The sequence below is a fragment of the Neolamprologus brichardi genome, chromosome 11 (genome assembly GCF_056152115.1).
Source record: "Neolamprologus brichardi isolate AB-2024 chromosome 11, ASM5615211v1, whole genome shotgun sequence".
Classification (NCBI taxonomy): Eukaryota; Metazoa; Chordata; class Actinopteri; order Cichliformes; family Cichlidae; genus Neolamprologus; species Neolamprologus brichardi.
Genome location: NC_142114.1, coordinates 29,167,579 through 29,180,765, shown reverse-complemented (window position 1 = coordinate 29,180,765; position 13,187 = coordinate 29,167,579). Strand labels below are relative to the sequence as shown.

At 39.5% G+C, this 13,187-nt stretch overlaps 1 protein-coding gene across 1 annotated transcript; it reads left to right on the top strand.

Moving 5' to 3' along the window:
• The first annotated feature begins 1,122 nt into the window (after positions 1 to 1,122).
• On the top strand, positions 1,123 to 9,469 carry LOC102800097 (uncharacterized). The gene is made up of 7 exons (XM_087847847.1): positions 1,123 to 1,333; positions 2,882 to 3,079; positions 3,193 to 3,306; positions 3,742 to 3,798; positions 7,447 to 7,689; positions 7,810 to 7,932; positions 8,644 to 9,469. The coding sequence occupies exons 2-7, from the start codon at positions 2,903 to 2,905 to the stop codon at positions 8,707 to 8,709; spliced, it is 780 nt and encodes a 259-aa protein (XP_087703973.1). The 5' UTR covers positions 1,123 to 1,333; positions 2,882 to 2,902; the 3' UTR covers positions 8,710 to 9,469.
• Positions 9,470 to 13,187: the final 3,718 nt, after the last annotated feature.

Here is a 13,187-nt window from a genome sequence, read left to right as displayed (position 1 = left end):
TCTTTTGATTTCTTAAAGGCATCCGATGGAAGACAAAACCCTGCTCAGTACACCATTTCACACTTTATTCTGTTACACGATTACTTCTAGAAGGGAGATGCGTCCTGCATGACACCGTGCGCTGATCTCGAAATGCCCCTAACAGTTTTACAGAAGCTCTCGCATTCTAGTCTAAACAACAGTGTTTCAGTAACTTTCCACTAGAGATGGTCCCCTCTTATCTACTGTATCCCAGGCAAGCGTGAGCGAGAGTCTACTGCATTCTCGTTATTGAAAAAAGTAACGCCGTTAGTAACATCGTTACTTCTAACGCTGTTATTCATCACTGGTTGCCTGTGGAGAAGTGGACACGGCTCATTTGCAGTGTTGCCAACTCCTCAGTAAGGAAAATCGCTATTGGCTGTCCTAAAAGTTGCTAAATGACGTCATCACCTAATTTGCATAATTGGTCATGCTAATGTAATTGTAATCTATGTTGTTGGAGAGAGAAATAACATCGTGGAAGAGACATAAAGTGAGTAAAAAACGTCCTAAATGCATTTAGAATTTATTTAGAACTACAAATTAAATTTATTTTAGCAATTATTGTTTTTTTAATGTCACAATTCCAACCCTGCTCCTTTACCCGGGCTTGGACCGGCAAAAGTGACCCGAAATAGGCACTCTGGTGGAGTTACTTTGTGTGTGTGTTTATAAGTAGTTTTAAACCTTGTGATCCACAAAACAGCATAAGAGTAAAAGAAGAACTGACTGCGTTACAGCACCCGCTGCTTGTTGAGAGTAAAAGCGATATGTGCTTTCACGTCTTTTTTTAGGGGTCTGAAAACTCGCTAAATATAGCGACAAAGTCGCTAAGTTGGCAACACTGCTCATTTGTACCATAAAGGTGTAGTAAGAGTGTCGCAGTGACCACCAGAGAGCGCAGTCGTATTTCTTTCCTGGTTTACTTTTTCCAAACTGTGCAGCAAACGCACCAAGTTTGTTAACAGGTGATTCTTTTAGTTATGTTTGACTGACTGTCCCTGTTAGTTAATTGTAATAAAAATCTTTATTATAAAGTTGCTGATCAAGTTTATTTGATGAATGTTTGAAGTTTAAGTTTGGCATGTTTGTTGAACATATTTCTTTGACTCTTGACATGAACCGAACATAAACTTGTGGCTCCTCCCATGTCACTGTGTTGTTATACATCATATTTTTATGCTCACCTTTCTTACCATGGAGAGCATAAAGAGGAGGTGCTATTGGTAACAGGTTTGGCCAGCTCTTGGTTTCCTCTTTCCAGTTTACCGCTTACTTGATCAGACTCGTTTGCTTTTCCCTTCACTAACAGGTAAGTCTTTCATTTTTGATTGTAATTCAGACTAATTAAGAGTTGTGTATTTATGTAAAAAAAATGTGGTTTAATCTAATCGTTGTTCATTTATCTCCGTGTTGTAAGTTTTAACAACATCAGAAAACACATCAAGTTGAAACTGATTTTATGAAATCTGGAAGACAAAAATACAACTTATAAAGTAAGAAGTCTAATAATAAATATAAAATATAGTACATATATTTATCCATTGGTACAGAGGTTTCAGGTTATGGGTGGAAAACAACACAAAAACATGACTTCCTTGTTCCTTGAACAAGAGCGTGCAGTAAATAAAGCTGGGGCATGGTGCTGACATCACTATGTGCTGCACATTTATCTGCTAAAACTGTGGATTCAACTGCATTTCTGGAGTTTTTGAAATGTGTTGCATTAAATAGAAAATAGAGAAAAAGTTTATTTTATTTAGCTTTGTTGATATAAATGTGGCAACGATTATTGAGAAAGATTTTTGATGTAACAACTGAGGGAGGAAGGAGAAACAATTCAGCAGAAATGAAAGAAAAAAATTAATAATGACAACCTTTTGTCATGTGAGGCGCAGGCAGGCAGGAAGGGGAAGTTTAGTTCTAGAAAACTAGAACTAAAACTAAAACTCCAAACCAGAAACACAGGGAGACTTACACACATGAGGAGATACAACAGGACAAAAGGCAAAGGAACACACAGGGTTTAAATATACAAGGGAATAATGAGGGAATGGGAGTTAGGAGGGAAACACAGCTGGGATTAATTAGACATAACAAAACAAGGGGAAGCAAAATTAGACACACTGACATGGGACTGTCAAAGTAAAACAGGAAATAACACAAACATCGAACCAGGAAAATAAGACACAACAGAAGGAACACAAGGGAGGCACAGAGACAAAACCTAAAGGAAATCACAGCAGTGCTAAAGAATAACTGAGGAACAGAAAATACAAAAAAACAAATCACGAAAAACCCAGAACATTGAATAAACAAAAACCGAAACATGGAGTCACCCGACTACGGACCATCACACTTTCACCATGAATATGATTGTTATTATGTTGGTTGTTATTATTATGCCAGAAATCATCTATAGAGACCAAAGTCATTTTTGTAGCACACGACAAACTTATTTCTGCTGTGAAGTGAAAATTTTAACATAGAAGTTTATGACACGTGACCTGCTGTTGTAGCCGACACAGTAAAGTGACTGGGCACTGCTGGATTCCATTTTCAGCACCTGGAGGTTGCCTTTATATGTAAAACATTCTTGTAAACTGGTATCAGCACAGTGTTATCCATATGAAGAACCAGTGTCACCCATTAAAGCCAACTTGAGAGCGTCCAGTGATGTGACAGCCTCCCAGCATCAAGTCGGTTTAATTAAATTAACAAATTACTTTTAAAATTCTGTTTAAAGCTCCTTTGGTGGAAAGTGAAGTTAAGTGAAGGGAAGTGAGGTGTTTGGGTCAAATTGTTTTTCCGCTAAGACTTTAATCCAATTCAGCTCATTTCAGTTTAACTTGTCTCTCAGTCTCCAGGATCTCAAGACAGGATGTCAGTGACTATGTCCAAGGCTGATGGGGTCACTGTACTCACTCTGACCTCTGACCCCCAAAGTCCTTGGCCTCCTCTGTGCCAGATCTTCAAGAACCTTTGCTACAGTCCAGTGTGCTGCACTGTGTCTCAGCACCTGAGAGGTCTCAACAGAGCTTCTCAGACAGTGCTGGGGGTGAGCTACAACCATCTATACATCACATTTTATATTATGCCCATTTTTTAATTTGTAATTTTTTCTTACAGTGCACAATGTTCACTGTTCATACTGCACTTCTTTTTTCACAGACTCTGCAGATAATGATCGGGCTGCTCAACATTGGATTTGGACTTATACTCTATAGCACTTGGACCTCCTTTTACTTAAACTACGTAGGCTTTCCATTTTGGTTGGGTGCATTGGTAAGGAAATAATGATATTGATATATATCTATATATCTCTCTAATAAGCGGCACAGTGGTTGTTATTGTTGCCTGATAGCAACAAGGTTCTGGATTGGGTGTGAGTTGTGTGTGAGTTATTTCTGGGTGATCCGGTTTCTTCCACAGCCCAAAGGTGTGTTTCATGTTAACTGGTAATTCTAAATTGGCCTTACGAGTGGAAATGAGTGTGTTTGGTTAATAATAATAATAATAATAATAATAAATTGGATTTATATAGCGCTTTTCAAGGCACCTAAAGCGCTTTACAATGCCACTATTCATTCACTCTCGCATTCACACACTGGTGTGAATGCGAGTTTCTTCAGTTCCAGAACTGAAGAAACTTCTCTCCTGTTCTTAAGATGGACGTGAACTTTTTTATTTATGTATTTATTTATTTTGTCTTTTGTCTAGTTCATCATGTTCGGCATTGTGTGCATTTTGTCTGAGAAGTATCCAAGTCCATGTTTGGTGAGTATTTCAGCTGTAAAACATTTTCATATTATCTCTAAAGGACTTTTTGATGTGATGTGACGTCACTAATGTCACATAACTTTGCCGACATGTGGCCAACAGTAATGTTTTAATGTTCTTCGTTATCAAACATTCACACATAAATAAGTAACGTAATATTCAGTACTTACTTTTAAAAGTTTACTCTTCAGCCGCCCCTTTTCCGCCGTTTTTTTTCTCCGGCAAGATTATCCACACCCACCGCCACGCTATGCATTCTGGGATATGTTGGGCCACGAAGTCTACACCGCCACATCCTTTTGAGGGCCGCATTTCGAGCAGCCTTTGAATTGGGACAGCCTTAGTCGCGTCGCTGTGACGTAATTGGCCTTAAAATGCGGCCTTTAAGGCTGCAGACCCTGAATTGGGATACAGCCTGAGACTAAATACACATAAGGGATGATCAAGGGAAGTGGCCTCACATGGGAGCACAGCTGACACACATGAACCTAAAGACAGGACAGGGGAAGTGAAACTAAATACACTGACATTGGACACAGACTTCCAAAGTAAAATAGGAAACATAACAGACGCGGACTTGACCAGGGAATACAGCAGACCATAGAACACAGGAACCAAAAGACTAGAAAAGATAAACTATGACAAAATCAAAATTCAATAATGATACAAAACTCAAAACACTGGGTCACCGAACCAGGACCATGACACCAGGTCTTAGGGTAGAGGCCTGAAAAAGTGCAATCCAATTACATGACAAAAACATTTATCCAGATTAGGTCTGCCATGATTAGTCGACTAGTCACGATTACGTCAACTAATTTAATAGTGGGCACGTCGTTTGAAACTTTGTAAGATCCTGAAAGATGTAGGAATAAGTAGTAGGATTTAAGAATGTAATAATAGACTGGAACAGAAGATGGCAGCACTGCATGTACAAGGATGCCAGCTGCCATTAAATGCCAAAGAAGAAGAACAAGAAGAAGTATCTGTGTCCAAATTTAGGGGCCACATCCTCAGGAGGCTGCATTTGTAGGCCGATTACGTTACAGCGATTCAACAAAAACTGTCCAAATTCAAAGACTCCTCCAAATCGTCCTCCTTTTCCCCAGATTTGAAGGATGGGTCGGGTGTATCCTTCGTGGCCCAACCTATCCCAGGATTTATAGCACTTAGTTTTAATATTACTCTTATGACTCTTTCTGGGTCACAAAATAAACTTTTAAGACATATGTTACCACCAGCTTGACAGCTAGCCGGGGGTTCAAGGCGGCGAGAACAGCGAACTCCTGGCACATAATTTTAACCCCCACCCCCATGTTCTTTCGCTAAACATGATATACAAATCATTTAGATAACTTAAAAATATTATTATTTGTTTTTTCAGTGTTTTGTTTGTTCCTGAATAGATCGGTTTGGCTAAGATTAAAGTTAGCCAAAGTTAACCCCCGCCCCCACAAAAATAAAAATACAAAATTCCATCCACAGGCAGAATCAGAATACTTTATTAATCTGAAGTGAAGAATAACATTGACAAACCAAAAACAGAAATCCCAAACTTAACATGAAAATAACAACCATCATATCGTAAAGCAGCAACTAGACAGAAACCAACATTTAGATTAATGAAGAATCCAGGCATGACTACATAAACATTAGGGGTGCAACGATACTCGTATGGATATTGAACCGTTCGATACAGTGCTTTCGGTTCGGTATGTATATGTATCGAACAATACAAAAATTTATTTTATCAACTTTCCTTCTGACGATGCTGTCTGTGTTGAGCGCTCAGTGGATCTGCGCTCGACAGTGCAGCCTAGGCGGAGTAGTCGAACACAGATTCACTGAGCGCAGGGCAAGCTAGCAAGACAGAAGTTAAGCTCTCCTTGCAACATGGCAAATTGAACCTCCCCCACCCTCATTCAGATCTGGCGTTTGGAACTATTTTGGTTTTCATGTGACGTATGACCTTGAAGGTAAGCGCGTCATGGACAAAAGTAAAACAGTATGTTGGATGTGCCAGCAATGCTCAATTACATTGGTGGGAACTAGTGCGTTAGCGCAGTTAGCTCGTTAACGTGTTGGCCGTCCAGCCCCAGGCATGGGGCGATCCGCGGTAGCTCGTTGACGGAGATTTGCCGTGTTGTGGCGTTAACGTCCTTTCAACGAGATTAACGCTGACAGCACTAGTGGGAACACAACGAATATGACTGCACATTTACACCGACATCATCCTAGTGCAAAAACAAGTAGAAGCAGACAAAAACAACAAGCACGCATGCTACAAACTTTAGCCGAGTCATTTAGACAGCCGTTAGCACATGATTCTCCTTATGGGGAACTGATATGTTTAATATGCTGCTGAGAATATAGCCCAGAAGAAGCGTATAGTATAGCTTTTATTTTGGAAAGAGACATTTCTCTGTAATAAACTCTCTTTTCCAAAGATGAGTGATTCCTCAATCAGATACAGGGCTCGCAAAATCGCTAGCCCGACGTCCCGGGGCTAGCGATTTTTCCAGTCGGGCTACCAAAATCTATCTCTGCCCTATCGTAGGAAGGAAAAATATATGTCAATGCTTTTGCATTCTTTCAGAAATGTAGCTGGGTAATTATGTCATTGGCATCGGTGAGCCACTGTCAATATGTGACATATTGAAATCGCGTTTGAATTTGCGCTTGTTTTTTCTTTCACTTTGCAATCGCACGAACTGTGTATAGAGAGCGACAGCACTGATTGGTGAGTGATGATAATTTGCGCACCAATTCCTCTGACATCGTCTTATCAATCGTTAGCTTACTATGCAAACATGACAAGTGAAATCTCCCGCAGCAAGCTTAAACATGTGAGAGGTTGATCGCGCAGAGAATCGCTGAGCGTTATGTGAGTGCGTGTGTAAAAGCAGCAGGATATATATTTTAGTTCTGCTGAGCCAAATAAGACAGGTCAGGGTGAAGAAGTGACAGCCAAAGAAAAGCTTACCACAAAACGGAAAAGTTATGACAAATCAGACTATAAGGCAAAAAGAAAGTGCAGCTTTATGGTTTCATGGACAAAAGAATTTCTGTGGCTGCAATATGACGAGCTAAATAACCAGGGCTGCACATAAGTGGTCCGCAGGTGCGCATTCGCTGTCAAAATAAAAAACGAGCACAAGATAAGAAGTTGCAACGCGTGTTTGCGTACATAAGATTTTGTGGAGGAGGACAGACATTTGTTTAGAACTCTTAAAGATGTCGAAGAAGCTCCTTTAAGCAATTACTTTGGTGTTCCTCCACCTCCAAAGAAATGTCAGAAGGAGTCCGAACCACAAAAGAAGCACGTATTCTCGGAAAAGTGGTTGCAGGAGGTGAGCTGGCTTCAAACAAATGATGAACGCACAGAGATGTGGTGCAGAATGTGCCGTGAAAATTTAATAAATGACAAATTAAAAAGGCATGAACATTTTTTTTTGTATCAAAAAAATATCGAACCGTGACACCAAAGTATCGAACCGAACCGAACTGTGAATTTTGTATATCGTTGCACCCCTAGTAAACATGCGTACTCACAGAGGCTATGATACTTTAGTCTAAAAATGCACTAAGTGTCATTTATGGTTTGGATATTTTCTTGTACATTAACTGGTCATTTTTGTTTTTCAGGTCATCCTTACTGTGATTCTGAATCTGACTGGAGTTGCTTTTGCCATCACAGCCATTGTACTGTACGGCGTTTATTTAGGAGACATTTATTATGGGAGGAACTATTACAACGATTACTACAATTGCTACAATTACTACAATTACTACAATGGTTACTGGTATGGCAGGCAAACAACAAGGCCTCCATCTTTGGAGGAAAAACTCCTTCAGGAAAAATGCTTGGAGGGCCGAGCAGTGCTGGTGGTAAGTTAGGGAAAGCAGAAAGAAAAATAGCACATATACACAATATGATACTATCTTATATACTGCAGTATATATCATTTTGAGACTTTAGATGAAACGCTGTTGTTTGTGTCCCATCAGATGCTCCTGAGAAGCATCAGTGCTGTGATGATCACCTTGTCTGTTCTGGAGCTCTGTGTTGTGATAAGCTCTGCTGTCCTGGGAATCAAGGCTCTGAGGGACAAAGAAAAAGGACAAAACAAGGTAGATAATGGACAACACAAAGGTTCAAACACATTCTGATAAACATGTTAAATAGTAGAAGATGTTGGCTGAACACATGAAGTGTTCTCGCAGGATTTCTGTTTGTTTTGTCTGAATATCAGTGAAACCAGGTAACAGTGAGTCTGTGCAGTGTTCTCATGCTCTCTCCCAGTTTGAGTGAGTCAGTTAAAGTTTATATCTGATGTACAGACAGAGAGCAGAATGACAACATAAAACAAAACAACAGCCCGTCATGACTTTAAGACATGAAGCTCAGTCAGTCCAGAATATTCGTGGAACTTCAAACTCTTTGTAGAAACTGGCTCCCACGTGGACCGGCCCAGGACAGCAAGTCCAGAGATCGGGCTGCAGATTTTAGGGAGAGACTGTGTGAATCAGAGCTTCATGGTGGAACTGCTGCAGAGAGAGAGAGAGCCACGAGGAAGAAGAACTGTTGGGACTAATAAAAAAATAGACCAGAGGAAGTTTGAACAGCTGTGCACAACTTTCTGTTAGTGTGGACAACAACAGCTTACCACAGTTTGTTTTAATAACAATAAAATAAATTGTAATTGCACTTTATTTTTAACGTCACCTTAAATGTTGATTCCTTTTTGTATTCCTGCATGAAATTGTCATCAAAGTGTGCGCAGTCATGGTTGTTTGTGACTGGAGGAAGTCGACACTTTACTAATATTTTATCTCTTTTAGAGCACCGACGACCCAGAGCTCCACAAACCTCTGCTGGAGGAAGTCACTGCACAGCCTGTGGCATAAACATCTTGGCTCTGTGCATGGAAATGTCTGCGATTTACAGACATTCTTACTAACAGCTAACTGATAATACGCAAATTATGACTGTGTGCTAATGTAGTGACATATATCTTATATTTAGTTAGATCCCAGCACCGGGTTGGTAAAAAGTGATTGATAAACAACAAAATTATTGTTATAAGTCAGAGTCGTGAGCTCAGACGCTGTGCAATAACCTGAAGTTTATTCAGTCCAAATACAAACTGGTAACTCTTTTCTTTTCTTTCTTTTTTAATGTTTAAACAGGGAACGTCAGGTGGAGGTTTTTACTTTTAAATGAGGTTTGAAATGTTAAGAAACTCAAGAATTGACTTTTCCCAGCCTGTGCTGTGAATGCTTTCGCTTCAGTCGCACCTAACCTCTGGAACAACCTCCTTCATGCTATTCGCGCGTCTGACTCAATCCAGACCTTCAAGGCTCGATTGAAATCCCACCTTTTTAGTTCAGCCTTCCCAGCTTCCTAAAGCATGCCCGTCAAGTGTACTTTCTTGCCCTCCCCTTTTCTTCTGTTTTGCTTATATTGTTTTATCAATTTTATTTTTAAGTCTTACTTGCTTATCTGCATACTTGTATACTTGGTTAATCAATGCCTCCCACTTGCTAGCGTATCTGCTATCTGATTTTGTGAAGCACTTTGGTGTATCTCTGGTTTTAAATGTGCTATACAAATAAAGTTGTATTGTTTTGTATTTCTTGGCATGTTCAATAAAACACGAAAGGTTCAGCTGTTGTGCGTTGTGTGTTTATTCAGATTTCGTAATCGTAAATCAGATGGAGACCAAAGCACATTCTCACTTCTGCCAAATCTGCATTTAGTTCCTGGTTTCTGTTTTCCAAACTGCACAGCAAGCAACCAGTCTGAGTTTAGGTTTAGTTTAGGACCTTTTTATTTAAAGTTACATGCTGTGTTTAAAGTTCAAACTCATTAGAAGATTCATGGAAACACACAATGTCAGTCAACTGAGATAGTGAGAGGTTCATATTCAGTGGATAGAAACCATTTAAATTTCACTCACATAATTATTTTAATATTTAAATAGTTAACAGCAGAAATTGTGAAATGGAAAAAGCAGGAATGATTCGGTGGATCTCTGATTCTATGCATCAGCTGTGACTCTGTCCTGCTCACTGTCTGCTCAGTTTAAAACACCAACTGAAAACTGGCCACACTTAGTCAGTCTGTGCAGCAGTCGCAGTAGTTAGAGCAGTGGTCACTGTTGTTGTTCATGGTTTGAATGTGTCCGCACCTTTTCATGCACTTTACCAATGCTGTTTTTCACTTTCAGAGTACTGATGATCAGAGATGGGCAGTAACTGTAATCTGATTACTTTTTTCAAGTAACGAGTAAAGTAAGGGATTACTATTAAAAAAATGGTAATTAGATTACCGTTACTTTCCCGTAGGAACGCTGCGTTACTGCGTTACTAAAACGGTGATTCTTTTGCTAGAATGTCTCATGACAGTGACGTAAGCGAGTGCGACGTTCGTGACAACAGCTGTGTGCAGATCAACAATGGATCATATATCGAGTGCAGAGAGAGTATGAGCGTGCAGCGTTTAAAGCGTGGAAGTACTGACCTTACTTTGAGTTTGATTCCATAAAAAGTGACAAAAACATTAGTGTCCGTTGTGCGTGGGAAGAAAACTTTTTTTTACAGCGAAAAAAACCCCTAAACAAGCTCCGAGTAGCAACGACGTAATGGGAAATTTACAGAGAAACTCGTGGATTCTTCCACTGACCGCTGCGGCACACCTGCACAAGGGTAAACCTCCGCCTACCCCACTCCTGCTTTACAGGTGAAAATAGAGCCAAAGGACCGCTGAGTCTTTGATTTTATTTATTTTCTGCTGTGTTTTACTTGCATCTATTTGAAAGACTGAGTGTAAACACAAATATATTTTATTTTATGTGCTGGAATGTGCAGAAAATAGGTTTAAATGTTAAACTAATTTCTTCCAGTCAGAGAATGTTGCATATAATTTAATTTTTGCTTGATGTATAAAGTTAAAAGGTTAAAACTAATAAAACAAGTTTTAAAAAGAGACTTTTCCATTTGATTACATTTTGTATGATGGATTATGTAGAAAAAGTAGAATTGGGCTGAAAGATCTATCACTTTATCACCTATTCAGGTTGTAAATCGTGGTTTTTAAAAGTAACTAAGTAACTAAGTAATTAATTACTTTTGAAAATAAGTAGTCAGTAATTAGTTACTGATTACTTTTTTCAAGTAACTTGACCAACACTGCTGATGATCGACAGCGCTACAAAGACCTGCTGGAGAAAGTCACTGCACAGCTTATAGCCTAAATGTGTTGCCTCTGTCCTTTAACATCACTGAGTTACACAAAGTTTTCTTCTTGAAGTGCTGCTTAAAGAGTGCATTTCTGCTGTGTGCTTGTATTTTTCACACCTTGCCACCATTGTTGGTGTTCTTCTTTATTGCTACAGTGAGGGGTTTTTTTTTGTTTGTTTATTAAAAATGATTTAATTTTGGAACACGTAGAACAAAAAGATGCCATCTATAGCTGTTACATGGCGTTATTGTTTGTAAGTATACTGGATAAGTGGTTAAGAAGGAAGAAAACTCAAGTTTGGATTTGATGCTTTTGCACAATTTCTCCACCAAGCAGCACGGATATTCATCCTGATCTGTGTGGAACTGCCCTAAAATAAAATAAAATAAAATAAAACCCTCTATATCACATTGAAAAACTTTTAATGAATTCGTTTCAGTTTATAAAACTATCGTCCAAAACAAAATTATGTTTAAACTCTTCTGAAGCATACTGTGCACAATATTCAGGTTAAATCTTCTGATTTCCTGCACCTTAAAACAATTTCCCTCAATCAATCAATCAGTCAACCTCCCACTTTCACATGGACTGTGGACCACATTTAGACAAGTCCAACCCCAAACATTCCTCCTACATGTAGCTGCCAAGTGGGAGGAGACACTTCTGCAGCGAAATTGAATAATCTCTGGCACAATACCAAAGAATCAAAATCCTCAAGTGAAAAAATAAAGTGGTTATATGGAATTTGATCTGCCCTATCCTTGGTTACTGATGTGTAGCTCAAACTGGAGCGTGGCGCTGGGCAGAATACTGAGAGCCAGACCTAAGGGGTACACTACGAACTAAGCTCAACACAGCCGGCTTTCTTTGGCTCAGCTGGCTCACTATAGGGAAAAAGGGCTGGTTGGACTTATCACAACGGTGGTTATCAACTTAAGTGCGACTCTCTGCTCCAGGATCCGTTTACGGTCACATAAAAAGGGGCGTTTTATGAGTCATGTGACTCTTCTTCCACATACGCAATTCAGAGGCGTAAAATAATAAAATGGAGATTACAAAACCTGTCTGTACATAACATAAATGATAAAGATCCCTTTCACACAAAGTTGTTTCTGTTCTCTGTTGCTGATATAAAAGTGGGCCCATGGAGCCAATGACATTCTCCTACTGGAGGATAAATGAATACAGAAAGAACTATTAACTGACTAATAAACAAGCAACATGTGAATATGAAACGATTTAATAAACATTTGGAAGCATGAATTTCATTTGTGTTGGACAGATTTATTTCTAAACAATATTGCCACAAGCTTTTCTCCAGCTAACATCCTGCCCTGACTTTTTATACTCACTTTTAATCAGTGTTTACTCTGTGTTAAGCAAAGGGTAAAGGTCTTTGTATGCTCCGAATGGGAGGAGGCACTTTTGCTAAGAGGTTTGTTTGTACTTCCTGCTTCCTCTAAAGGCTTGTTTGCCAATTTTTTTTCTCAAGAGGATTTGTTTACGTTTTTCTTCTTCTCGGAGAGGAGAACCAGGCTCAGGGAGGGGCGGAGCCATCTGCTGCGACCAGTTGGGGTGAGAGAAGGAAGACAGGATAAAGACATGCTGTGGAAGAGAGACAGAGGTTAATAACAGATATGATTCAATGCAGAGAGGTCTATTAACACAGTGAGTGAGAAAGGTGACTGGAAAGGAAAAACTCAATGCATCATGGGAATCCCCCGGCAGCCTACGTCTATTGCAGCATAACTAAGGGAGGATTCAGGGTCACCTGGTCCAGCCCTAACTATATGCTTTAGCAAAAAGGAAAGTTTGAAGCCTAATCTTAAAAGTAGAGATAGTGTCTGTCTCCATGTCCCCATGTTCATATTAGACATGGTTTTAAAACAAATCTCATAATTTCAAACAGAGATTCATATAACGTTTGCTGTTGTTAAAGTAATCCCTGTTGGTCAATAGGTCCGCAAACGGCTCTAAACCTTTTGTTTCATACAGTTTATTTTTCAACTCTTGGCTATTTGTGATGTCATGGAGAGGATACCCTTAGTGACCTAAGTTGTCCCAGGAAAACAGCTCAGTCTAAGAACACTGGACCCACCCACATGCTGCTCAAATCGTCTGCTTATAACAGGCATTCAGTTGA

Bases quoted from the DNA above. Each gene is read 5' to 3' on its own strand.
- LOC102800097 (XM_087847847.1), top strand. From the start codon at position 2,903: ATGTCAGTGACTATGTCCAAGGCTGATGGGGTCACTGTACTCACTCTG. The intron at 3,080-3,192 runs GTGAGCTACAAC...CTTTTTTCACAG, and splicing joins CTTCTCAGACAGTGCTGGGG to ACTCTGCAGATAATGATCGG. The intron at 7,690-7,809 runs GTAAGTTAGGGA...GTGTCCCATCAG, and splicing joins AGGGCCGAGCAGTGCTGGTG to ATGCTCCTGAGAAGCATCAG.